Raw genomic sequence first — 27,245 nt, 5'->3', positions numbered from 1 at the left:
CAATTAATTCTTTTGCAGCTCTGATGAAAGGTCACCGACCTGAAATGTCAACCGTGAGGCTGGAACATTCGTAACACCATCACAGTGCTACTGCATGTGTACAAACAAAGAGTTATAATGAAAGCAAGGCTAATTATTTTGTGGCCTTATTTTTAAGTCTTAAGAACCCCTAAAATAATTACTTCTCCATCCAGCTGTTTGAGAGGTCCAGGTGGTGTCCCTGACATGACAAACTGCCAGTCGGACAGTGTGGAAGTAGCCCAAATTTATAAAGAGTTTTTAGGAGGCTAGAAGGGTGAAAATTCCCAATGCAAGAGGCCCTAACCCATGTTATCTGATGCAGAAGGTCACATTTGTGGTAGTTCGAGGTTCCATCCAATGTTTTCTGTAAGATAAGAAATGTGCCATGCAGAGAGGAAACAAACAGTTCTCAAGCAACGTTCCCTTTAAGATACACACATTGGCCACCGCGCATCAAGTGGGCCACCGCATATCAATCTCAAAAGGACCATGCAGTCACGTAAAACAGAAGTTAGAGGGAAGCACTGGCACTGTCCAAGTTGAAGTCTCCATGAAACTCCCAGCAAAGATCAGGCTCCAGAGATCAAGTTGGAGTGCATCTGAAGACATGTATAAATTTGGGAATAGTTGTCAATTATTAGTAATAAATAATTTTATTTATATTAGAATTTAATATATCCTTTTTTTAAGAAGATATACAATTTATATTTTTCTGGTTGGGCGGTTTGTGTTTACAATGTAAGGTTATCCATATCCTGGGCGAGATTCTCCGATCCCACGCTGGGTCGGAGAATCGCCGGGGGCTGGCGTGAATCCTGCCCCCGCCGGTTGCCGAAGTTCGGATATTCGGCGGGGGCGGGAATCGCGGCGCGCCGGTTGGCGGGCCCCCCCGCTCGATTATCCGGCCCGTATGGGCCGAAGTCCCGCCGCTAAAATGCCTGTCCCGCCGGCGTAAATTAAACCACCTATCTTACCGGCGGGACAAGGCGGCGCGGGCGGGCTCCGGGGTCCTGGGGGGGGCGCGGGGCGATCTGGCCCCTGGGGGGTGCCCCCACGGTGGCCTGGCCCGCGATCGGGGCCCACCGATCCGCGGGCGGGCCTGTGCCGTGGGGGCACTCTTTCCCTTCCGCCTCCGCCACGGTCTCCACCATGGCGGAGGCAGAAGAGACTCCCTCCAATGCGCATGCGCGGGAATGCCATCAGCGGTCGCTGACGCTCCCGCGCATGCGCCACCCGGAGATGTCATTTCCACGCCAGTTGGCGGGGCACCATAGGCCTTTCCCGCCAGCTGGCGGGGCGGAAATTCGTCCGGCGCCGACCTAGCCCCTCAATGTTGGGTCTCGGCCCCCAAAGATGCGGAGGAGTCCGCATCTTTGGGGCGGCGCGATGCCCGTCTGATTTGCGCCGTTTTGGGCGCCAGTCGGCGGACATCACGCCGTTTCCGGAGAATTTCGCCCCATAAGATTCAAATTAGGACAGCAACATAAAAAGTTTACCAAATTTTGTTTATTTAATATGCTTACCACTAAACACCTTAAATTACATTTTACTTATATAAACTTTAAAAGCGAAATAAATATGGCAATTATATATATTTAGAAAACTCGACCATCTGATAAAAACATAATTCTACACAGTACCTTCACAGTCTTCATTTGTTGCAAATGGAGAATTCTCATGCGACAATACTTGCTGACATCTTGGACAATGAGATGTGGAACTTTGTGGGGACCTTTCATCATATCTATAACTGTAAGAAATTTCTCCTGTTGACGTTGGGCTTTCTGGTCGGTCATAATATGGGGAGCAAGAGGCAGATTCCTCTTCTTGGTCTGTGTCTGACCAACCCAGTTCTTCAGTTGGACTAATAAAAAGAATGCTTTGGTAGAATAACTCAGGTTTTCTCCCTTCTTCTTTATGTTTAGATATTCTTGGTCTCTGACAGTCTTGCTTGGAAAATTTGGCCTTTGACTTCACCAAAGACTTATCTGGCTTTGTTTGATTTGAATACCGACTTTGAGAAGTTTTTCTGCACTTTTTCTTCGCAACATGGGTTCTAGAAGTATGGTATGATTTATTAAGGTTTTCATAATAAGCACTGTGGAGTTCCTCATCAGAAACACTCAAGTAGTTTCCATCATCAGGATCTTGAGATGCAATTATTATTCTCTCTTGCAAGGTATCACAACGTCCTGTATGTAATGGCTGTGCACAAATTATTTCTGATAGACCAACTTGTATTTTTCCTTCTCCAGTCTGATTTTTAACGATAGCACCTGCAATTATTTTAACATATCCATGTTCTTTATTTTGAATATGAATTTTTGCTTCCTCAGTCAAATGTTCTGGACAAGATACAGCATTCCCAACATCTCTTGCATATTGTGCTAAGAATTCTTCACAATCTGCGTAAAGAATGGAACGTGGCAATAAAACAGAACCCATATTTTGTTTCAAATAAATGTTGAAATCCTCCTGCACGGTCATGGGGAATGAAGGTGCATTTGCTCCAATCACTGCTGGATCTAATGAAAGTCCCACAATAGTCATTGGTTTATATGTCAAATCAACCAATTTCTGATTTGTTGTCCAAATTGAAGAGCCCACAGTTTTCATGTATTTTGGTCTGTAACTGGGTGAGGCTATAGAACATTCTACCTCAAGACAATCGTCACTCCATTTGCTCTTTAGGTTTTGTTTTTTGAATCTTCTATAAGGGGTATTTAACTTCAGCAAACTTTTGCTTGTGGCTGAGCAAGAACATCTATACACTGGTTGCACTTCCAAAGATTGCTTTGTCATATCTGCATCCACTTCATCTTTAGATTCCAAATTTGGATCGACAGGAAATGTTTCCATATTATTTACACTGCTGTTTCCTTTACCGTTTTCATAATTTGGTAAAGAAACTGTGCTTACACATAACGTTAGATCAGCAGATAAATCTGTATCAATTTTGTTCAGTTCAGGTCTATTAAATCCTGTTGTACTTCCTTCTCCAGTCTCTGACAGTGGCATGAAATCCTTTACTGATGGAAAATGAGGTATAAATCTATTCAAAGAAGCCTGAATAATATTCGGAAGGCTGTATCTGTTATTTATGATCTGGTTGTTTGTATTTATTTCCAATGTTTCCTTAAATTCCACACTTGAGAAAATTAGCTCATTTGCAGAAACAGCAACACCAAAATCAGGATACTGGCTAAATTGGGACAGAACCAGTTTTGGAGGTGATGGAATGAACTTGTCTATTGATCTTTGGATATGCAACGGTATGCCCCACTGGTATTGAAATCTTTTTGCTGTAATGTGCCTTTCCAGGATTTCAATGGTTTCAGTAGACTGAAAGGCTAATTCCATGCCTATATGCTGTACTTTAGCTCCACTTGCTTTGATTGCTGGAAGCAAAGGTGGTGCTTGAGGAATCATCATTTCTATTGACTTGTCAAATGTAGTTGCAATGCCCCAAAGGTTATTAATCTGTTTGTGCTTTAAATTTGTATCTAAGCGATTAATAATATCCTGATCAGCAAACAGAATATCTGGTAATCTTGTTCTCTTAAATCCTTTAACATGTGTCATGAGCTTCGGTAATGAGTTCATTGCTGGAGGATAACTTTGTTCATAAAGTTCTGTTACCAGTTCAGGCAGACAATGCAATTTAATAGATAGGCTCTGTTTTATCAAACACATATTTAGCTTATCACTACATTCTGGTATAAGTTCAGTAAAAGTAGACATCTTCCTTTCTCCCTTTTTCATTTTGACACTTTCCTTCAAACTGCCATTGCATGGTGCATTTTTTTGTTCTATGTTCAGAAGAGATGTGCACCAAGGAAAACCCATTTTATAGCCATTTGATAAGCCTTTCATTCTGGATCTTACTCTATACTTTTTCATAATTTTAAATTGCTTTACAAAATTCTTTATTGGCGGAGGTGGTGGCATAAATTCATTTAAAGATGACTCAACTAGCCGGGGAAGGCCCCACAGATGATTTACAATTGTTTTCTTTATATTCATTTCTAGTGTCTTTTTGTGCTCATCACTGATGAATTCTAACTCGGTTGGAACAACAACTATTTCAACATTGGGCTGTGGATAGAGCTGGGCTAAAATCAGCTTTGGAGCTGGTGGAATAAATGTTTCTGTTGATTTTTGAAAATGTGATGGTAAGCCCCAAGTACATTGAAACCTTTTCTGCAAAATATGCCATTCTAGAAAGTTCCTGACTTCATCAGAAAAATAAGTTGTTGGCCCAGATACAGACTTAATTTGAACTCTACCATCCTTAATTGATGGAGGTATGGGTGGTCCTTTGGGAATCATCATTTCCATTGACTTTTCATACTGTGTTTCAAGTCTCCAGAGATATAAAAGTTGTTTGTGCTTCAAGTTCATCTCTATCTGATCAATATCATCTTGTTCAGTAAAAGGAATATACCGTATTCTTGGTTTTTTAAGTCCCTTCCCAGGTGCAATAAGTTTTGGTAAAGATTTCTTTGATGCTGAAGGATAGGTACATTTGTAAAACTCTTTTACTAGTTTAGGCAAACATCCAATTTTAATTTCCAGGCACTGCCTTAACACGCTCCTATCAAGGTTTTCTTTACACTTTGATCTGAGGATAACATTGGCAGCTATCTCTTTTACTTTATTTCCACTTATTTCGTCTGTTTCAAATTGTGAACCTAATTTGCCTCCTTTGAGTCGCAAGGTAGTACCCTCAGAAAACATTTTAAAACTTCTACCCAAATTGGCATTATTGAACATCGTGCTACTTTCTTTAAAATTTTCTGGTTGTATGAAGATTTCATCGTATGGAGTGGGACCCATAAACTGCTTTAAAGATGAATTAATAATTTTAGGAAGACCCCATTTTCGATTTATGATCCTTTTCTTTATATTTCGATTCAGGGTTTGCCTATGTTTGTCAGTAACAACCACCGGTTCAAAAGGCGCAATAGCAATTGCAACATCAGGCTGGAAATCTATCTGGGTTTGAATATGTTTTGGAACAGGTGGAATTAATGCTTCTCGTGATCCTTGAATGTGCAACGGTAAGCCCCAAATGTACTGAAGTTTTTTCTGTGTTATGTGCAATTCGAGTCTGTCTCTTATTTTGTTTTTAAGGAAATTATTTTCCATACCCACAGGCTTTATCTGAGCTCCACTAGCTTTGATTAATGGAGGTAATGGCGGTACCACTGGAATCATAATTTCCACTGATTCTTTATAGTGAGTTGGAAATCCCCACTGATGCGTAAGCTGTTTGTGTATTAAATTTAATTCCAAGCGATCAATTGCTTCTTGTTCAATAAAAGGCATATATGTTAATCTTTGTTTTTTAGATCCTTTGCCAGGTAAAATAGTTTTTGGTAAAATCTTCTTTGATGTGTGAGTATAGCTAACATTGTAGGCATGCATTACCAGTTCAGGCAGCTGCTCCATTTTAATTTCTAAATGCTGCTTTATTAAGGAGAAGTCGATAGTAGCTCTACATGTAACTTTGTGATTATCAGGAGAAAGTACCTCAATATACTTTTTCATTTGTGCACTTCTTTGATAGGGTGGTGAAGGCAATTTTCTTCTTAATTGGATAATACTGCCAGAAGAAGTAGGCACAATAAAAATGGGCACTGTCATATCTTGTGGCAGAATGAAATCTTCTGTTTGTGGGGCAACAGGTATGAAATTCTTTTCAGATAATTGAACTAGCTTTGGCATACCCCATCTGCAACTTATAATTCTTTTTCTTGTGTTCGACTCTAGTATTTTCCGGTGTCCATCACTAAGGAAGGGCACCTCGACCGGCACACAGAGTGTCACAAAACAAAACTCTTGTTTTAACTGTGATGGAATTAGTTTTGGAGCAGTTGGAATAAATTTTTCTTGTGATCTTTGAATATGGTGTGGAATGTCCCAGTTGCGCTGAAGTTTCTTCTGTGCTATGTGCCATTCTAGTAAGTCCTTAGTTTTCTTGTCAATGAAGGTTGTTTCATTACCCACAAATTCTATTCGAATCTCATTTGCTTTGATCACTGGAGGCTCAGGTGGTACTTTTGGGATCATAATTGCGACTGATTCTTCATATTGGGTTGTAAATCCACAGAGATGGGTAAGCAGTTTGTGCTTTAAATTCATTTCTAAATGGTCAATAACATCCTGTTCAATAAAAGGTATGTATGCCAATCTTGGCCTCTTTAATCCTTTGCCAGGTGCAACAGGTTTTGAAAAAGGCTTTTTTGACATTAAAGTGTAGGCAATTTCATACATCTCATTCACTATTTCTGGGAGACAATTATTTTTAGCCTCAAGACATTGCTTTATCAAAAATATTTCTAGCCTGTTCTTACTTTCTTGGTTGAATACAGGAGAATGACATATCTCTTCTACTTTGTAATATTTCAGATTACTGCTACCTTTCTGACTCTGTTTTGAAGACAGTTTCTTTTTCTTTGTCTGTAAAATTGTATTAATTGAGGTATCATCTGTTTTGTCATCTTCCATTGAACTATTGCTAGAAGATATTTTGCTTCTTTCCAACTCTTCACATGGCAGCACAGGAAAAGCTGTAAAATTATTCAAAGAAGATTGAATAGTATTGGGGAGGCCCCACCTGTGATTTATGATTCTTTTTTTTGTATTCAGCTCAAGTCTTTTTCTATGTGCTGAGGTTACGAAAACCATTTCAGGTGAAACAAAAATCAAAGAAAAACCAGGCTGTGGTTTTAGTTCTGTAGGAACTAGTTTTGGAGCAGATGGAATAAAAGCTTCTTGTGATTTCTGAATAAGTAATGGCAATCCCCAGTTACGCTGAAGTTTCTTCTGTTTAATGTGCCATTCTAGTCTGCCTCTAACGTTATCTTCAACAAAACGTGTTTCTGTACACACAGGGTGTATTATAACTGTAGTTCTCTTCATGATTGGAGGCTCAGATGGTCCTTTAGACATCATTATTTCTACTGATTCTTCAGAAAGATTCGGAAATTTCCATAGGTGGGTAATCAGTTTATGCTTTAAATTCATCTCCAAGTGATCAACAGTATCCTGTTCAATAAATGGTAAGCAATGTGGTCTTGGTTTTTTAAATCCTTTACCAAGTACTATAAGCTTTGGCATAAGTTTCCTTGATTGTGAGGGATAGGTGTTTTTGGAAAACTCCTCCAACATTTTAGGTAAGCATCCAGTCTTAATTTCTAGAGACAGTTTTGTTAAACAAATTTCAAGTTTGTCTTTCAATTCTGGTTTGAAGTTAGTAAGTGAAAAATCCTCATCCATTTGCTTTGTTTTCTTGCTTTTGTTACTTTCATATTGTAATGCTGCAAATTTCCCTCTTTTGATTGTTGTACATGAGTTGTGAAGAATCATTTTATTTTCTGTACTGCCCACATTAATATTGCTGCACGCATCTTGAGTAGTAGTTATAAATTTATTCAAAGAGGATTGGATAAGATTAGGAAGACCCCTCATGTTATTTATTATCTTTTTCTTTGTATTCATCTCCAATATTTTCTTATGCTCATTAAGAATGAATGGCAGCTCAGTTGGAATAATGACTACTGAAACAGCAGGCTCTTGTGTTAGCTCGAATGGAATTAGCTTTGGAGCAAATGGAATAAATGCTTCTTCTGATATCTGAACATCTAATGGTAAGCCCCAGGTTTTCTGAAGTTTTTTCTGTATAACATATCTTTCAAAGTGCTCTCTCTTTTTGCTGTCAAGGAAGGGTGTTTCCCTACTGACATGCTCTATTTTAACTCCACTTGACTTGATTGCTGGAGGCACAGGTTGCACTTTAGCAATCATCATTTCCAATGATTTATCATTTGGGCTTACAAGTCTCCAGAGATGGAAAATCTGTTTATGCTTTAGATGCAGCTCCAAGCGATCAACTGCACCCGGCTCAATAAACGGCATGTATAATGAACGTGGCTTTTTACATCCATTACCCGGTGCAATGATCTTTCTTAATGGCTTTTTTGATATGGAAGGGCATTTTTCTTTATAAGATTCTTTTACTATTTCTGGCAAACAATGCATGTTAATTTCTAAATGCATTTTTCTTAGGCACATATCAAGTTTGTCTGTACACTCTTGTTTGAAATTAGACAAATAGGCCACTTCAGCCATTTTGCCAGATGTGTTTTTGCTACCATCTTCACATTGTAAAGACAATTCCCTTACTTTCTGCCTTTGTAAAGGAATTAGAATCCTATTTCTTTTAAGAATATTGCTGGGTTTTGTCTTGTTGGCTTCTGCTATTTCTGACACTAAATCTTTTCTTGATGTAAGAAGGGCCATGGATTTTCTTAACGAAGACTGAATAAGTATTGGAAGACCCCATTTGTGATTTATTACTTTCTTCTTTGTATTAAGTTCTAATAATTTCCTAACTTCTTTACTTAGAAATGTGAGTTCAGTTGGAGCAACAACTAATTCAAAGCTAAACTGTGGATTTAGATAGGATGGAATCAGTATTGGAGCAGGTGGAATAAAGTTTTCTGTTGACAACTTAATATGCAGCGGTAAGCCCCAGTTCTGTTGCAGTTTTTTCTGTGTAATGTGCCATTCTAGTCTGTCCCTAATATTATATTCAATGGAAGCACATTCCACACCCACAAATTCTATTTTAGCTTCACTTGCTTTGATTACAGGAGGCACAGGTGGTCCTTTGGGAATCATCATTTCCATTGATTCATCATATAAAGTTTCAAGTCTCCAGAGATGAATAATCTGTCTGTGTTTTAAGTTCAGCTCTAAGTGATCAATGACATCTTGTTCAATAAATGGTAAGCACCATGGTCTTTGTTTCTTACATCCTTCATGGGAAACAATAAGTTTTGGTAATGTTTTTTTGGATGCTGTAGAATAAGCACTTTTATAAAATTCCTGTACAATGTCAGGTAAATGTGTTTTAATGTCAAGAGTTTGCTTTAACAAACACATATTTAGTTTATCTTTACAATCTGGTTTGAGGTTGGACACATCTGGAAATGTACTCATCTTCTTAAAGTTTGCTTTTTTATAAACTTTCTGGAAAAGCTGTGAAGGGAACTTTTCCTTCTTGTGTCCTATGCTAATTTTTGAATTAAGGTCTATGACAATGTGAGTAAACGTTTTACTTCCTTTTATGCTTTGTGACTGTAGAGTGTTGCCTTGCAGTGATGGCATGGGTGTAATGAAATCCCTCAAGGATGACTGAATAAGTCTTGGCAGATCCCATTTTTGATTTATGATCCTTTTCTGTGTATTCTTTTCTATTCTATTTCTATCTTCAGCACTTATATGAAGTGGTTCAGTTGAAGTCACGACTGCACCATGAATATGTGGCTTTAGCTTGGAGGGGACCAATTTTGGAGCAGATGGAATAAATGTTTCCATTGATTTCTGAATATGTAACGGAAAGCCGCAGTTAATCTCTATTTTTTTCCTTGTAATATGCCATTCCAATTTGTCTCTAACAACGTTGTTAATGAATGCTATTTCCATACCTACAGTTACAATTTGAACTTCACTTGACTTATGTACTGGAGACACATTTGGTCCTTCAGGAATCAGCATTTTGACTGATTTTTCATACAGTGTGTTCAGTGCCCAGAGATGCATAATTTGTTTGTGTTTGAAGTCCAACTCTAAACGATCAACAGCTTCCTGTTCAATAAAAGATATATACAACGATCGAGGTCTTTTGAATCCTTTACTGGGTGCAATTAGCCTTGGAAGAGGTTTCTTTAATCGCACAGGATAGGTATCTTTGTATGAACTTTTTACGAGTTCTGGCAAATCATGCATTTTAATTTGTAGGCTTTGTTTTGTTAAGCATACACATAGTTTATCTTTATGTTCTGGTTCTGGTTTCATATCAGCAAAATTATCAATTTTGTTTGATGTTTTGCTATTACTACTTCTTCCAATGTGCAGTGGAAATAGGCCTCGAAGAAACAGATCACTCTCTGCTTTTTTATTGGTAGGAGTGCTCAATATTTTCCTGCCTTTAATCATTTCACTTTGTAGCATGGAACCCTTCACTGATGGAACAGGAGCCATAAAATTACTTAAAGATGACAGAATAAGCTTAGGAAGGCCCAATTTCTGATTTACAGCTCTCTTCATTAGATTAAACGCCAGTATTTTTTTATGTTCATTGTGAAGGAATGCTGGCTCAGGCGAGGTGAGCACAGTAACAAAATGAGGCTGGGGCTTTAAATCCGATATTAGTTTTGGAGCTGGTGAAATGAATTCTTCTTGTGATTTCTGAATATGTAATGGTAAACCCCACTTATGCTGAAGTTTTTTCTGTGTAATGTGCCTTTCAAGGTCTTTTCGAACTTCATCAGTGGAGAAATGAATTTCCATACCCACAGGCTCTATTTGAGCTCCATTCACCTTGAATGGTGGTGGCATAGGTGGTGCTTTAGGAATCATCATTTCCACTGATTCCTCATACAGAGTTTTAAGTCCCAAAAAAATGTTTATCTGCTTGTGTTTTAAATTAAGTTCTAAGTGATCCATAATGTCCTGTTCAATAAAAGATATATATAATGCTCTTGGCCTTTTGAATCCATTTTTGGGTACAATAAGCTGTGGTAATGATTTCTTTGAGGTTGGATAATAGACTTTATAGTACCTCTTCACACTTTCTGGCAAGCAGTCCAAACGAATTTCTAGACAATGCTTCATACAGCATACGTCCAATTTATTTTTAACTTTTCGTTTCAGATGAGCAAAGTCAGACAGCTCACGTAATTTGGCTGTTTTTGAATTCCTTCTAGCTGTTCTAAACTGTACTGAGAACAAATTTTCTCTTTGTGGTTGGACAAACATTTTCTGTTGAAAGTTCATTTCATTATTCTCTATTTCAATGTTATTGGTTTTTGGTTTCTTTCTTGCCTTGTTTTTTGACTCCATAACATTATCATTCATTGATGGTCCAGGAACAGCAAAATGTCTTAAAGATGACTGAATAAAATTAGGAAGACCCCATCTTTGATTAATGATCTTTTTTCTGGTGTTTAAATCCAACGTTTTATTAATTTCTTTATCTATAAATGGTAACTCACTTAGAATAATGACCAAAATAGAATCAGCTTGGGGGTTTAACTGAGATTGAACCAACTTTGGAGCAACTGGAATGAATGCTTCTACCGACTTCTGATAAAATGATGGTATGCTCCAATTGTGCTGAAGTTTCTTTTGAATAACATGCCATTCTAATTTATCTCTGATTTCTTTGCCAATAAAAGTGGTTCCCATTGGCACAGGCACTATTTGGCCTCTATTTGCTTTGAGTGCTGGAGGCACAAATGAAACTTTGGGAATTATCATTTCCATTGACTCTTCATAAAGAGTTTGAAATCCCCACAAGTAGGAAATGTGTTTGATCTTTAAATTCATTTCCAAGTGATCAACAGCATCCTGTTCAAAAAATGGTATATACCACGGCCTTGTTTTTTTAAAACCTTCACCAGGTGCAATAAGTTTTGTTAACGTTTTATTTACTGATTTTGGAGGGTATGTATTTTTGTAGCATTCTCGTACAATTGTTGGTAAATTATCCAGTTTTATTTCTAGTTGTTGTTTTATTAAACACATATCTATCAGATCTTTATGTTTGGGTTCCAGAGTATCAATTGCAGGTGGCATTCTTTTTTTCTTTACTTTCATAAATTTGATAGCTTGTTCACAGAATGGTGCAGACAATTTTTCTCCCTTGAGTCGTATCAGCTTACTTTGTAAACAAATTGTTTCAAACTTACTCTTTAATGATACGTTTTCTTCTGATATTTCTAACTGAGACTTGATGCTCTTCACTGATGGTGCAGGAGACATAAAATTCTCTAATGACAAATTAACAAGCTTAGGGAGACCCCATTGTTGATTTATGATCCGTTTTTTGACATTCAGTTCAATTGTTTTCTTACTTTTGACATCTACAAATGCAGGATCATTTGGAACAACAGTCACCTCAAAATCAGGACATCGGTTGAGCTGTGAGTGAATTAGTTTTGGAGCAGATGGAATGAATGCTTCTTGTGATCTTTGAATGGGTAATGGAAAACTCCAGTTGGGTTCAAGCTTTTTTTGTGCAATGTGCCATTCTAAAATCAACCTGGCTTTATTGTCAAAAAAAGGAGTTTTTACAGCCGTAGGTAGTATTTTAGCATTGGTTGCCTTGATTATTGGAGGAACATGTAGTCCTGCAGAAATCATCATCCGTAATGACTTTTCATGTAGTGTCTCAAATCCCAAGAGGTGGGAAATCCATTTGTGCTTTAAGTTCAGCTCCAAACGGTCTACTGCATCCTGCTCAATAAAAGGTATATAACATGGTCGTACTTTGTTACTTTTGCCAAGTGTAATTAATTTTGGTACACCTTTTCTTGATTCTAAAGGATATGTGACCTTGTACATCTCTTTTACTATATTAGGAAGATGATACATTTTAATGTCTAAGCATTGTTTTGTTATACACATGAATAGATTTTCTTTAAATTCTATCTTCTTGAACTCTATGTTTTTCCAACTGTGTTTATGCTTTACAAATAGCAATTTCTGTATCTCCTTATGATGGTCAGTGCTGATGGACGATGTTTTTCTTTTTACATTGTCTGAATGTGCACAGAGATCTTTTATTAAATTAACATCCATGAAATTGATCAAAGACCTCTGCACAACGTTAGGAAGGAGACACAGTCTATTATTAATGATCTTTTTCTTCATATTGGTCTCCAACATTTTCTTATGATGATCACTTACAGATGTCAATTCAGTTAGAACAATAACTAACTGTGAATAAGGTTGCAGATTTAGCTGGGAAGAAATCAACTTTGGAGCAGGTTGAATGAATGCATCTCTTGATCTCTGAATTTCTGTTGGTAATCCCCAATTAAACTGAAGTTTTAGCTGTATAACATGCCTTTCCAGATAGTTTCTGACTTTATCTTCAAGGAAAATAGTTTCCATACTGGTGGGTTCTATTTTAGTTGCACTTGTCTGAATTGGTGGAGGTAACGGCGGTGCTTTAGCGATCATTATTTCCAATGAATTTTCATAAGAAGTCTGAAATCCCCACAAACTTGAAATAAGCTTTTGGCTTAAGTTAACCTCTAATCGATCAATGGCATCATGTTCCATAAAAGATATATACAATGCCCTTGACCTTTTATATCCTTCCCCAAGTCTAATCAGTGTTGGTAACTGTTTCTTTGATTTTAGAAAATAGGAATCATTATATGATTTCAATACCAGATTTGGTAAACAATTTAATTTAATTTCAATCTTTTGTTTTGTTAAGCACATAGTTAATCGATTTTGATCTTCTAGCTTTAAGCTGGTAAAAGCAGGCACCTCTCTTAATTTGTTTGTTTCTCCATTCCTCCGATCACATTCATATGATAGAAGCATGTTTTTGCTTTCATTCTGAAGCATTTTTTCCTGAGAGGAAATGAGTGTAAAAGGATATGATACACCAGTGTTATTGAACACAGATTCATTTCTATCAATGCTTTCTGATTGTAGTGGTGCAGGAACATTAAACTCACCTAAAGATTGCTGGACAAACCTAGAGGAACCCCACCTATTACTTGTAATTCTTCTATTCACATTTCTTTCTACAATCTTTTTATGTTTTGGACTTATGAATGGCAATTCAGTGGTAATAACAACTGTATCACTTAGACTTAGAGGTGAAAAAAATAATTTAGCTGAAGAAGAAAGGGATACTTCTGCTGATTTCTGAAAATGTTTGGCTAAATCCCAGTTGTGTTGTTTTCTCTGTGTTACGTGCCACTCAAGATTGTCCCTTGTTTTATCATTGCTGAAAGCTGATTCCACACCGACTAGCTTTATTTGGGTATCACTTGCTTTGGTTGTAAGCGTTTCTTTAGGCGTCATCACTTTCATTGAATTGTCAAAGGAAATTGGATATTCCCAGAAATGGGATATAAGTTTTTGCTTTAAGATCTTCTCTAAGCAGTCAACACCATCCTGATCAATAAATGGTACACATTGTGGCCTTGGCCTCAGACTTCTTCTATCAAGAGGAGTAACGTTAATTAAAGGTATTTTATTTGGATGAACATTGCAGACTGATTTTTGAATGCCAGGTGGAATTTTAAACTGTTTCTTAGCAATATACATTTCAGGTTCATTCATAATATTCTGAACTTTCTCTATGGACTTAGCTGTGTCAGTGCTGCATGTTCTATTAAACTGAATTGATGAATGGCAGTCACTTGTTTTTTGTTCGGTTGTAAATTCAGTTCTGTCTGTTTTGAGCTCATCAAAAAAACAAATTTGTTTAGATTCTATTACTTGGGTCTCAGATGGCAGAGCCTGTTTCTCATCAAGAAATTGAGATTTTAAATTAGTCGATGTCTTGGAGCAAAAAATTGAGACTGGTGAAGTAATCATAGCTTTTTGCTTTGATATTGGGTAGTAAATGTTTTGTTTGGCATGTGTTTTTGATGGTAAATTAGCATGTATGTTCTCAGGAAGGTTACTTTCCTTTGAGATAGTGTCCATTTGTGTTTCCAATGCTGCAGCGTTCAAATGGGTCAGATTTTCAGTTTTATTCAACTGAGTAACTTCAACTTGTTTGTTCTTTAAAAGTGGGATATTTCTATATGCTATGTCACTATTGTGCAGAATTGACTCATTCACTGAAGAACGGGGGGATGTATGCTCAACCCCTGTTTTTGATGGCTGCTCTGTTAAAGCTGATTGCTGTTGAGGAATATCTGTTGAAGTTGATTGTTGTTGAGGTGTACCAGTTATTGTAATGCTCTTCAAATCATAACTTGGCATCTCTTCAAGTAGCTGTTCTTTGTTCACGAAACAGCTAGTTATATGCGGAGGAATGTTTCTATTTAGATGAGATTCAGGATATTCAATGTTGCCTTTATTAAAGATACTCCCCACCTTAGTAATGACTTCAGTTGCAGGAGTTGTTGATCTGGTGTCAAGGTGATCTACCTGTTCATGATATACTACTAGCGGTGTTTCAACCTCTTCACTTTTGTTTTCAACTAGTGAAACTGAATCTTCCTTGATGGGTGCTTCTGCAGATTTCGGTACTCCAACAGATTTTTGAATGACAACAAGATTATTCCAGTTTTGAATTGAATTTAAAGTTAACTGAGCGGCACGCCTTTCATTGAATGTTTCTGCATCTGACTCAATTATGTTCACATTAGCAGAGTTTGCAAGGTTAACTTCCTTGAATAATGTTGGTCCCCATTGATGCATTCCAATCTTTCTGCGCAGATCAAATTCCAAGTCATAAATTTCATTTTCGGTAAGGACTGGTATTTTTTCTTCCTTTACGATGGGTTCAATATATGTATTGTTAGGTAAGGGTGACAGCGGATGCAACATTATTGCAAGTGACTTCTGATCAGTAAATGGCAATCCCCACTGACCTTCTAATGCCATATGAGCAACATTCAGCTCAAAGGTTTTAACCTGGTTCTCAGATAAGCTTGGAACAACTGAAGGTATTGGTTGATAAATCACATTTTCCATTTGCTGAACATCTGCATTCACTCCCTGACTTTTTTTGTTGATTTCCAACTCTCCAGTAACTGGTGGTAAAACAGAATAAAGTTTTCTTCCAAGCTGAAGTAACTCAAATTTTTCAACATTTTCTTCTGTCAAAAAAGCAACCTCCTGAACGCATGGATAAATATGAAGATTAGTGTTGCTCGCCAATGCATTGTTTTCATGTTCTCCCAAATGGTAGATTTCAGGGAAAGGAAGCTGGTTCTTTAAGTTGGAAACTTTTAATGACTCCATCTGTTTTATCTCTGAATCTGGCAAGGCTGTTCCGTAAAGACCATTACAGTAGCTGTTGTTTATAAAATCATTCTGTACTGGCACTCTTTTTATTTGGTCTTTTATTGCTCTGGAAGCAAGCAAAGTCTGGCCTGTTGGGGATGCTGGACAGGAGGATGGCACAGATCCTGATGTTTCTATTTCAGTAAAGGTCTCATACACAGAGAAATGTGCATTTCCTGTTACAGTATTCATGCTAGTACTTGTAGACCAAGATGATTCAGATGACCACTGGGTATCTGAAAAATGGGCAAAAGAGGAACAACCGTCACTACTGCAGAATGAAAAGGTTTCAAAACTAGGAGTGGGCACTGGAGAAAGTGGGTAGCAAACTTGGCTTTGTAATGTAGAGTAAGGTGCCACCTTTTTTAAAGTAACATGCGGTATTTTTCTTACTGATGTTTCAATATTGTAAGAATTTTTGGTGGTTTGTGTACAGTAACTAGGAGGCGACTCAGGGCTTGATAATTGTGAACTCACCATTTTTGCATCCTCACCAATTGCTTCATCCTTTCTAAATTCTGACGGTGATATAGAATATCGCTCATACTCGTAACTACTGTATTCAGTTTCTTTCAGTGTGGTCTTACTTGTTAATCCTGAACAATTTATATCCATTGAGTTCCAACCAGTATTAGTACACGGTTCATCAGTACTTGTCCATGTAAGGCTGGGCGTTGTCCTCCATATTTCTTCTGAAGAAAACTGGTCAGATGTGTTAGTTCCAATTGAAGCGTACTTTCTGATCAAATGCTGTTTTAAACATTTTTGTTCAAAGTCTGATGAGGGTAGACAGCTGTTTCCATCTTTTAAAGCATTATTATGAGAAGAATTGTAGGAAACTGATCTGGACTTTTTGTAATTTAATTTTTCAGTTGTAACTGAACTGAACGAACAAACAGATGTGTCCTTGCAGCAATGGCAACGATGATGATCACAGGAAGGTATCTCATTGGAACTTTCACGTATTGCTTTTTCGTTCAGTGTTCCTTTATATTCTTTAAACTCTGACTTGTCAAACACTGTTGCATTGTGCTGTTTTCTGTTTATTTGCAACACAAACAAATCAATACACAAAAAATATAATTCACTCACCGTATCAATATATTTTAACAAAACAATGTTATACAGGCAACTTCTCACAAATATACATTTCAACGTATGATTACACGATTTAGTAGATTGTTATTCAGTTTCATTGGATGGAATTTTCTGGTCCGGCCTGTGGTGAGTTTCATGGTGGGCAGGAGCAGAAAATACAGAGAGAGGCCAAAAATCACTTTTCCCACTGAATGGCAGGAAGACAATTTGCATACATTACTATGTCATGAATGTTCGATACAAACATGAATCACATTCCACCACCTAATCTTGCACCACATCAGAGAAATTTGATCGGTTTATATCACATTTGGAAATGAGTGGCAAGCAGCTGTTGCGCCTCACTTCACTTGTGATTTCAACATGAACGCAACACTCAAAGACTACATGCAGCAGCACTACTCCAGATTCTCACCAAAACAGCGAGGCTACAGTGATGAGGATTGAGGGTAAGTTTGTTCACTGGCTTCCTCCATACTCTGGGAGGGCATGTTCTGCAGGGCCGAAGGCGGGGCTGTGACAGGGGTGAAACATGAGACAGAGAACAGCACTATGACCATTGGGAGTTGGAGGAAGGATTAAAGAGTCATGGGTGACAATGGGCAGTGGTGGAGTTGGTGGGGAGAGATGGAAGATAAAGGGGAGATAGAGGGTGGGGAAGCTGGAGCCCAATATGGAAGACTAAAATGCAGACACAAAGACCGCAGATGGGATCGAACTGTTGGCATGGGGGGAGGGGGAAAGCTGTGTTAGTGTGGGATAGGTTGCACAGAGACTCATGGGGGTGGGGGCTGGGGGACTGTAAAGGAGGAACAGAGGAATTCCAGCTCCACATGTTGCACTCATAACACAAGCTAATTAAGTAATAATAAAAGTACCCAAAATCTTTAGCACACATGGCTGTCTAATAATCACAGTAACCAGGTTTGTAATTTTAAACATAATTATTGTTTGTCTATAGCAAGAACAAATATGAAATATGCAGTAAATACAGCTGCTTAACGGCAAGCTAAAATCCGACTCCCACTTGAACTACTTCACCCTCTACCCATACACACAAGACAGACAAACAGAGGGGAGGAAAGAGGTAGAAATATTAAGGATCAAGGTCAAAAGTTGAGGCCTTGCTTCAGATGATGAGTTCTTTCGTGCATTTTCTTCACAGTATTAGTGTGGATTAAAGCCTCTGGTTTACAGCCCGTAGTGATCTTCCTTGCAGTTTGCAATATCTTACTCACAGCTTTTCCAGGAGGCCCCTGGCTTCACACCAGCCTGTTCTGCAGAGATATGGGCGGCACAATAGCACAGTGGTTAGCACTGCCACTTCACACCTCCAGGGTCCCAGGTTCGATTCCCGGCTTGGGTCACTGTGCGGAGTCTGCACATTCTCCCAGTGTCTGCGTGGGTTTCCTCCCACTGTCCAAAGACGTGCAGGTTAGGTGGATTGGCCATTCTAAATTGCCCTTAGTGTCCAAAAAATGGGTAGGTGGGGTTACTGGGTTATAGGGATAGGATGGAGGTATGGGCTTAAGTAGGGTGCTCTTTCCAAGGTGCAGTACAGACTCGATGGGCCGAAAGGCCTCCTTCTGCACTGTAGATTCGATTGAGTTATCAGATTATGGTCTCTGCAGAGAGAGAATTATTAGATTCTGGATTCTGCATGCATCAGCATTTTCTGCAGACAGAATTTGGTCCCACAGTTGACTTTTTGGTGAGAATTAGCTGATTAATTTTGGACAAAACAGAATGGGGAAAAAGAGAGATCTTCCTTAGCTGCCAATGCGAAAATGAAAGCGTTTTAGGTCTCTGAACCATTTAAGTGGGAACAGAACCAATCACCGGGCTGAGCACAGCCTTTTTGGCAAATTCATTGGTCAGCAGTCACAACAATCAATCTCGGTCATCATTGATGTCAGTCTAAATCAGCCTTCTTCATCTTCCTGTTTGAATTAAAGGTGCAGGCTGCTGCTTTGCCTTAAAGTCACAGGACAATAAATAACCATGGATCATAAATGCAACAGCAAAAATAAAAGAATGGGAAAATAAGGGATTAAACAGGAAGGCCCCTTTACATTCCCCCACCCTTAAAGAATGAAACTTCAGGGTACGGATATTTCATTATGAAGTATGAAAGACATAAATCACAAACACATACCCATCTTAACCATCCCTTAAATGCATGACAAAACATCCACAATCACATTATTCTTTCCGGGAATACATACAATTTTAATATTGAACTGTTGTAATAATAAACTCCAATTGAATAATCTTGCATTCTGGGTTTTGAACTTCTCTATAAATACAAGTGGGTTATGGTCTGTTGAAACCAAGCTTTGTTCTTTATATTTCAGACATACACTTCAAAGTGGTGCAGGGCGACCAGCAAGACTAAGGTTTCCTTTTCAATGGTGGGATACTTTCTCTGGTACGAATTGAGATTTTTCTAAAAATATCCCACTGGCCCCTCTATGTCTGCATTGTCGCCTTGTAGCAACACTGGCCCTACCCACAAGTCACTGGCATCTGCGGCCATTTTAAATGGTCTGGAAAAGATTAGGGTGGCCAGCACTAATTTGCTTATCAAGTTGTCCCTCAACTTCTCAAACGTGTCTTGACAGGCGACAGACCACATCATTTTTGCTTGCTTCTCTAGCACAAAGGGTACCACTATAGTACTGAAATTTGATACAAATTTCCAATAGAATCCTTATATACCCATGAGCCTCAATTTCCCGTTCGATTTTGGGAGGGGATAGTCCAAGAATGATCTTACTTTAGCTGTTCTGGGCACCACTTGCCTCTGTATCACCACATTGCCAAAATAGGTGGCCTGTGTCTTGGCAAACTCGCTTTTGGCCAAATTACTAGCCTGGCCAACTGCAGTTGTTTGAATAGCTCCTCCATTGCTCCATATGTTTCTTCTACATGTTATTATATACTACCATATCATCCACACAGACACTACAGCCACTTTGGGAACTGTGAGTGGGGGAAATTCAGAGTGTAGCCAGGGAAGGTAAGTGATAAAAAACTTACCTCGGAGATTCCGAAGTCCTCACTTTGGGAGCTGTGAGCAGCAGAAATTCAGAGTGCAGCCTGGGAAGGTAAGTCATATAAAAAAAAACTTACCCCAGAGATTCCGAGGCCTTCACTTTGGGAGCTGGGAGCGGCAGAAATCCAGAGTGCAGCCTGGGAAAGTAAGTGATATAAAAAACTTACCCCGGAGATCCCGAGGCTGCCACTTTGGGAGCTGTGAGCGGCAGAAATTCAGAGTGCAGCCTGGAAAGGTAAGTGATGCACTGAAACTGACAAGAGTTCTGAGTGGAGGAAAAAAACCTGAAAAGTGACATCAAAGGAATGCTGTGATTTGATTGGCTAATAGGAAGCTGTGCTAAATTTGAAAATCCATTTAAATGACTGTTATAAATTTCTTTCAGACTGAGGTAATAAGCAAATACAAAAGAAGTTTTAAGAAAAAATAAAAAAACCTCAGTCTGAAAGCAATTTATAACAGTAATTTAAATGGATTTTCACATTTGGCACCAGTACTGGGGAAGAGTATCTGAATCATGTTGGGACCAGAATCCTGGCGAGTTGCATAACTAGGGCTGTAGATAAGAGTTTTAATCCAAATAGTGGGGGGAGGGAGGGTTCACTTGTATGAGAATTAGAAAATCATAGTAAAAGGAGAAGGTTACATGTTAATGATGAGGACTTTAAACTAGTTAAAGGAGCCAAGGGCTCAGGAGAGGGTAGTGAAGTTTCCAGACTATGTAATGGAGTATAGAAGGTGGCAGGAATCTAACCAGGTGGATCAAAAAAGGGGACAATATGAGAAGGGAGGTGGTCAATGCAAGACTAGGGCAGCACGGTAGCATTGTGGATAGCACAATTGCGTCACAGCTCCAGGGTTCCAGGTTCGATTCCGGCTTGGGTCACTGTCTGTGCGGAGTCCGCACATCCTCCCCGTGTGTGCGTGGGTTTCCTCCGGGTGCTCCGGTTTCCTCCCACAGTCCAAAGATGTGCAGGTTAGGTGGATTGGCCATGATAAATTGCCCTTAGTGTCCAAAATTGCCCTTAGTGTTGGGTGGGGTTACTGGGTTATGGGGATAGGGTGGAGGTGCGGGGTTGGGCAGGGTGCTCTTTCCAAGAGCCAGTGCAGACTCGATGGGCCAAATGGCCTCCTTCTGCACTGTAAATTCTATGATAAATTCTATTCTATGACTAAGGGTGTTGTACCTAAAAGCACTCAGTTTATGGAATAAGGTAAATGAGCTTGTTGCACACATTGAAATTGGCTAGTACGATGTTGTGGGCATCACAGAGACATGGTTGCAAGGAGATCAGGGCCAGGATCTAAATATCCAATGATATGTGTCCTATCAAAAGGACAGGCAGGTGGGCAAAGGGGGTGGGGTTGCATTGTTAGTAAGGAATTAAGTTAAATTGATAGAAAGATACAACATTGGATCAGAAGGCATAGAATCTGTGTGGATAGAGTTGGGGGATCGCAAAGGTAAAGACCCTGATGGGAGTTATGTACAGGCCCCTTAGCAGTAGGGAGGATGTGGGGTAGAAAATTAACCAGGAGATAGAAATGGCAAACAAGAAAAGCAATATTATAATTATCATAGGGGACTTCAATAAGCAAGCGGGCGAGAAAATCAGGCGGGTAGTAGATCCCAAGAAAAAGAATTTGTGGAATGTCTAAGAGACGTATTTTTTTGTAGCAGCTTGTGAAAGAGCCCACTAGAGAACAGACAATTCGGGATTTGGTGATGTGTAATGAGGTAAACCTGATTAGGGAACTTAAGGTGAAGGAACCTTTAGGGGGCAGTATGATAGAATTTAACCTGGATTTTGAGAGGAAGAAGCTGACATCAGATGTAACGGTATTATAATTAAATAAAGGTACCTCCAAAGCCATGAGGGAGGAGCTGGCCAGAGTTTATTGTAAGGGAAGAATAGCAGGAAAGGCAGTGGAACAGCAATGGCAGGGGTTTTTGGGGGTTATTCAGGAGGCACAACTGAAATTCCTTCATCCCAAGGAGGAGGAAACATGCTCAGCAGAGGACAGCACATCCATGAGGAAAGTCAAGGAGAATATAAAAACAAAAGAAAAAGTGTACAAAGTGGCGATAATTAGTGGGAAGCTTTTACAAGCGAGCAGAGGACAACTAAAAAAGCAATAAGGGTGGGGGGGGGGAAGATGAAATAGGAGTGTAAGCTAGCTGATAATATTTTCTGGGAGGACGGTTTATGAAGTTGAAGGAGCTGGGGAAGAAATATGGGTTGGGGCAGGGGGAGGTGTTTAGGTATATGCAGGCCCGAACTTTTGCCAGGAAGGTGGTACAGTTTTCCGATTGCATCGGCCCCACACTGTTGGAAGGGATACTGACGGCGGAGGGATTGAAGAAAAGGTGGTTTTGGCAATTTATGGGGTCATTCTGGGAGAAGATAAGGTATCACTGGATGGGAGTAAGGCAAAGTGGGAGGAATTGGGGAGGGCATGGAGGAGGGCTTGTGGTGTGAGGTGCTACGGAGGGTGAATGCGTCACCTTTGTGCACGAGTTTGGAGCTGACAAAGTTGAAGGTGGTGTATAGGGCGAACCTCACAAGGGCGAGGATGTGCTGACTTTTTGAGGGGGTGGAGGATGTTTGTGAACGCTGTTTGGGGGGGGGGGGGGGGGGGAAGAGAAATGTGCAAATCATGTTCATATGTTTTGGTCCTGCCCAAAACTGGAGGCGTATTTGAAAGGAGGTCTTCAGGGTCATCTCAAAAGTGGTGCATGTGAGACTCATATCAGGTGCCCTAGAAGCCATGTGGGGTGTTGGATTGGCCAGGGACAGAAGCGGGTGCGAAAGCAGATGTCTTAGCGTTCGCCTTTCTGATCACCCGAAGGCGGATTCTGTTGAGGTAGAGGTCGGCTTCTCTGCCCTGAGCCTCGGCATGGCAGGGGGACCTGCTGGAGTTAACGTTTGAGAAAGTAAATTCGAATTGAGGGGGGAGGATGGAAGCGTTCTACAATTCATGGGCCTCATGCATTTTCATTAATTGGATGAAATTGAACATTAAGGGAATGGATAAGTTAATGATGATTCTTTTTCATTGGTGTTTTGCATTCAAAATGTTGGGAGCTTTGAGGGTGGGTGGGATAAGAGGATTGTTGGCGAGGGGATTGCCATTGTATTTGTTGTTATTGTTAATTATTTGTTGTTGTAAATATGGTGAAAATGTGAAAAAGGAGAATAAAAATAATTTTAAAGAAAAGCTAGCTGGTAATATAAAAGGTAAGAATGAGACAATAATACACACTACCACTGGAAAATGAAGCTGGAGAATTAGTAACACATGGCAGAGGAACTGAATAGGTACTTTGCAGCAATCTTCACGGTGGAAGACACCAGTGGGATACCAGAACTCCAGGAGAATCTGGGGGGCAGAGGCGAATGTAGTGGCCATCACTAAGAAGAAGATAAATCGCCTGGAGGGAATGGACTACACCCCAGGGTTCTAAAGATAGCTGGAGGAGATTGTGGAGGCATTGGTGGTGATCTTTCAGGAATCACTGGAGGCAGCGAGGGTCCCAGAGGACTGGTAAATGGCTAATGCAATATCCCTGTCCCTAAGGGAGGCAGAAGATGGTAAATTACAGGCCGGTTAGCCTGACTTTGGTCATTGGTAAGATTTTAGAGTCCATTATTAAAGATGAGATCGCGGAGTACTTGGACGTGCATGATAAGGACTTCCGGTGGCGGCTATGAGGGAGTAGGTCGCACATTTGGGTGGCTCCGGTTTCGGTCGGTCTTTTGGACCTTTTCCCCCGACTTTTGTGCGCGGAACAGGAAAGCAATAGTACTTAGGGAAGTGCATGATAAAATAGGACTGAGTCAGCACGGCTTTGTCAAAGGGAGGTTATGTCTGACCAATCTGTTAGAATTCTTTTGAGGAGGAGACTTCTGGTGGCGGCTATGGGGTAGGAGGTCTTACATTGGTAGCTCCTGCTTGTGACAAAACCTTTGGACCATTTCTCCTGTTTTTAAAAATTTTTTTACTGGATCAATCGGTGGAGAGTGAGACAGTGAGGAGAAATTCCCCACCAGCGTATAGAGCATTGGACTAGACGTGGCCGTGTAAGGAGACATACTCAAGCAAGGAAGACGCGTACAGAGCCGGCAGCGCAGGAAAACATGGTGGAGATGCAGGATCCTGGGGTAGTGGCACAGTGGTCGACAGTAAGCTGGTGAAGTTCTTTGAGGAGAACTTTGCCAAGCTAAAGAAAGATATGCTGGACCCGATTAAGGCATCGATTGATCGGGTGGAACAGGGTCTAGAAACCCACGGTCGGGCGATTCAGAAGGCGGAGGAAAAGGTGTCCGAGCATGAGGACTATCTAACTGCTTTGGAAGCCGAGGTGGGGCTGATGAAGGACCACCAGAGAAGACTGCAGGAGAAGTTGGAGGACTTGGAGAACAGGTCCAGGAAACAGAACCTGAGGATCGTTGGCCTCTCTGAGGACAGTGAGGGATCGGACGCGAGGGCATATGTGACAAGTATTCTGAAAAATTGATGGGAAATGGGGCATTTACGTGACCCTTGGAAGTGGACAGAGCGCATAGAGCACTTGCAAGGAAGCCGTGAGCGAATGCACCCGTTCCTGGACAAGGGACAGATTTTGCGGTGGGCCAAGCAGGCATGGAGCGGCAAGTGGGAGAACTGTGAGTTGCGCATCTACCAGGACCTGGGCGTGGAACTGGCCAAAAGGCAGTCTGGATTTAATAGGGCAAAATCCGCCCCCTTCAGGAAGGGGGTGAAGTTCGGGATGTTGTATCCAGCGCATCACTTTGGGCCACGTTTGAGGGCCAGGAACTTAATTTTGAAACACCAGATGAAGTGATGAACTTTATCAAGGACAAAAGGCTAGCAGGGAATTAAGGTCACAGAACCTTGGGGGAGAACATTGCGGTGGTGATTCGGTCAAAATCACTTCTGTGTTGTTTTGAATATGCAGTGCTATCTGTAACAAGGGGTTATTTTGGTTTCTTGTTGCTTTTGTCCTTTCCTTTTTTCTTTGGTTTTCGTTGTGATAAGATGTTTGAGCGGCTGCTCAGAAATGTAAAGTTAACCCTATTCCATTGGCAGTTGGGTGGAGGGATTTTTTCTACTGTTTGTCTACTGGGGACTGTGATGTTTTGAATATATATGTATGTCCGGGGGGGGGGGGGGGGGGGGGGGGGGGGGGAAGAGAGAGAGAGAGAGAGAGAGAGAGAGAGAACAATGGGGAGCTAGGATTTCTGGTGACATGGGCGGGAGGTACCAGGCTAGCTAGATTAGCTAGCTCTCGGAAACGCAGGGGGGGGGAGCAGGTGATAAGTTTGATATGGGGGTTGGGTCTCTGGGGCCAGTTAAGAGGACTCGCGTGTTCACGCATCTGAGGGAATTGAAGGCGGTCGTGGCAATGTTACAAGAGACACACCTAAAGGTTATAGACCAGACCAGATTGAGGAAGGGGTGGGTCGGTCAGGTATTTCATTCAGGGCTGGACCCTAAGAAGAGGGGGGTCGCAATCTTGATTAACAAACGGGTGGCATTTGAGGCAGGGTGAATCGTGTCAGACGCGGGGGGCAGGTACATTATGGTGAGTGGGAAGCTTGAGGGGATGTGGGTGGTACTCATGAATGTACATGCACCAAACTGGGATGATGTGGAATTTATGAGGCGTGCGTTAGATAAAATCCCGGATCTAGAGCCACATAATCTGATCATGGGGGGAGATTTCAATAGTCATTGATCCAGGATTTGACCGATCAAAATCTAGGACAGGGAGGTTGCCAGCCATAGCGAAGGAATTAAAAGGGGTTTATGGAGCAGATGGGGGAAGGGGGGGGGGTAGACCCATGGAGGTTCTGATGGCCAAGGGTGAAGGAGTTTTGTTTTTTCTCCCATGTCCACAAGGTATGCTCTTGTATCGACTTCTTTATCCTGAGCAGGGCTCTACTGCCAGGGATGGTTGATACCGAGTACTTGGCAATCGCGATGTCGGATCATGCCCCACATTGGGTGGATCTACGGGCTAGTATGGAGAGAGGGCTGTGCCCGTTATGGAGGTTGAATGTGGGACTGTTAGCAGATGAGGGTGTGTGCGGGTGGGCGAGCAAGTCCATCCAGAACTATTTGGAAATATATGATACAGGGGAAGTCTCGGCAACAACTTGTGTGGGAAGCTCTGAAGGCAGTGGTTGGAGGGAAGTTAATTTAGATATGGGCCCATAGGAAAAAGGTGGAACGAGCAGAGAGGGATAGGTTGGTTGGGTAGATACTCCAGGTGGATAGGAGATATTTGGAAACTCTGTATGCGGGGCTACTGAATGAGCGGCGGAGGTTACAGGTGGAGTTTGGGCTGTTCTCTACAGGCAAGGCGGTGAAACAACTGAGGAAGGCAAGGGGAGCGGTGTACGAGTATGCGGAAAAGGCCAGTAGAATGCTAGCACACCAGCTGAGGAAAAGGGAGGCGGCCAGGGAGATAGGGAGAGTAAAGAACAGAGGTGCGAATGAGGTCCTGGACCCAGTGGGGGTGAATGGGGTGTTTAAGGACCTTTATAGCAAGTTATATGAGTCGGAACCCCCAGCTGTGGTGGAGGGGATAAGGCAGTTCTTGGGTCAGTTGAGGTTCCAGAGGGTGGAGGAAGAACTGGTGGAAGAGCTGGGAGCCCCAATTGTGATTGAGGAAATAATAGAGGGGCTGGAGGTCATACAGTCGGGCAAGGCCCCGGTACCGGACGGCCAACCGGTGGAATTCTACAAGAAGTTCTCGGAGATATTGGGCCCACTGCTGGTGAGGACATTTAATGAGGCAATGGAGAGGGGAGTCCTTCCCCCAACAATATCGCAGGCCTCGATCTCATTGATTGGGAATCGGGAGAAGGACACTGAGCAATGTGGGTCATACAGACCGATCTCCCTATGCATTTTGGCCACAAGGATAGAGGACTGTGTCCCGGAGGTGATAGGGGAAGACCAGATGGGCTTTGTAAATGGCAGGTAACTCACGACCAATGTTAGAAGGCTCTGAAACGTTATCATGGTGCCCTCAGAAGGGGGGGGGGAAGATGGAGGTGGTGGTTGCGATGGATGCGGAGAAGGCCTTTGATCGGGTGGAGTGGAATTATTTGTGGGAGTTGTTAGGAAGTTCGGGTTTGGTCAGGGCTTCATTGATTGGGTGCGTTTGCTGTATCAGGAACAAGTAGGAAATGTGGGTACGAATCGGCTGATGTCGGGCTATTTT

The 27,245-nt window shown here is 40.9% G+C and overlaps 1 protein-coding gene across 2 annotated transcripts in view; it reads right to left on the bottom strand.

Moving 5' to 3' along the window:
- Nucleotides 1–27,245, bottom strand: part of LOC140391637 (uncharacterized) — a 108,860-nt gene that overhangs the window by 12,647 nt on the left and 68,968 nt on the right. For both annotated transcript variants that reach the window (XM_072476322.1, XM_072476324.1), the window contains exon 4: nucleotides 1,662–16,897. In XM_072476322.1, the coding sequence (XP_072332423.1) occupies nucleotides 1,662–16,897 (15,236 nt within the window). The remainder of the gene's footprint in view (nucleotides 1–1,661; nucleotides 16,898–27,245) is intronic.

The sequence above is a fragment of the Scyliorhinus torazame genome, chromosome 15 (assembly GCF_047496885.1).
Source record: "Scyliorhinus torazame isolate Kashiwa2021f chromosome 15, sScyTor2.1, whole genome shotgun sequence".
Lineage (NCBI taxonomy): Eukaryota > Metazoa > Chordata > Chondrichthyes > Carcharhiniformes > Scyliorhinidae > Scyliorhinus > Scyliorhinus torazame.
Note: the sequence above shows the minus strand (reverse complement) of the source record. Positions and strands in the feature narration are given on the sequence as shown.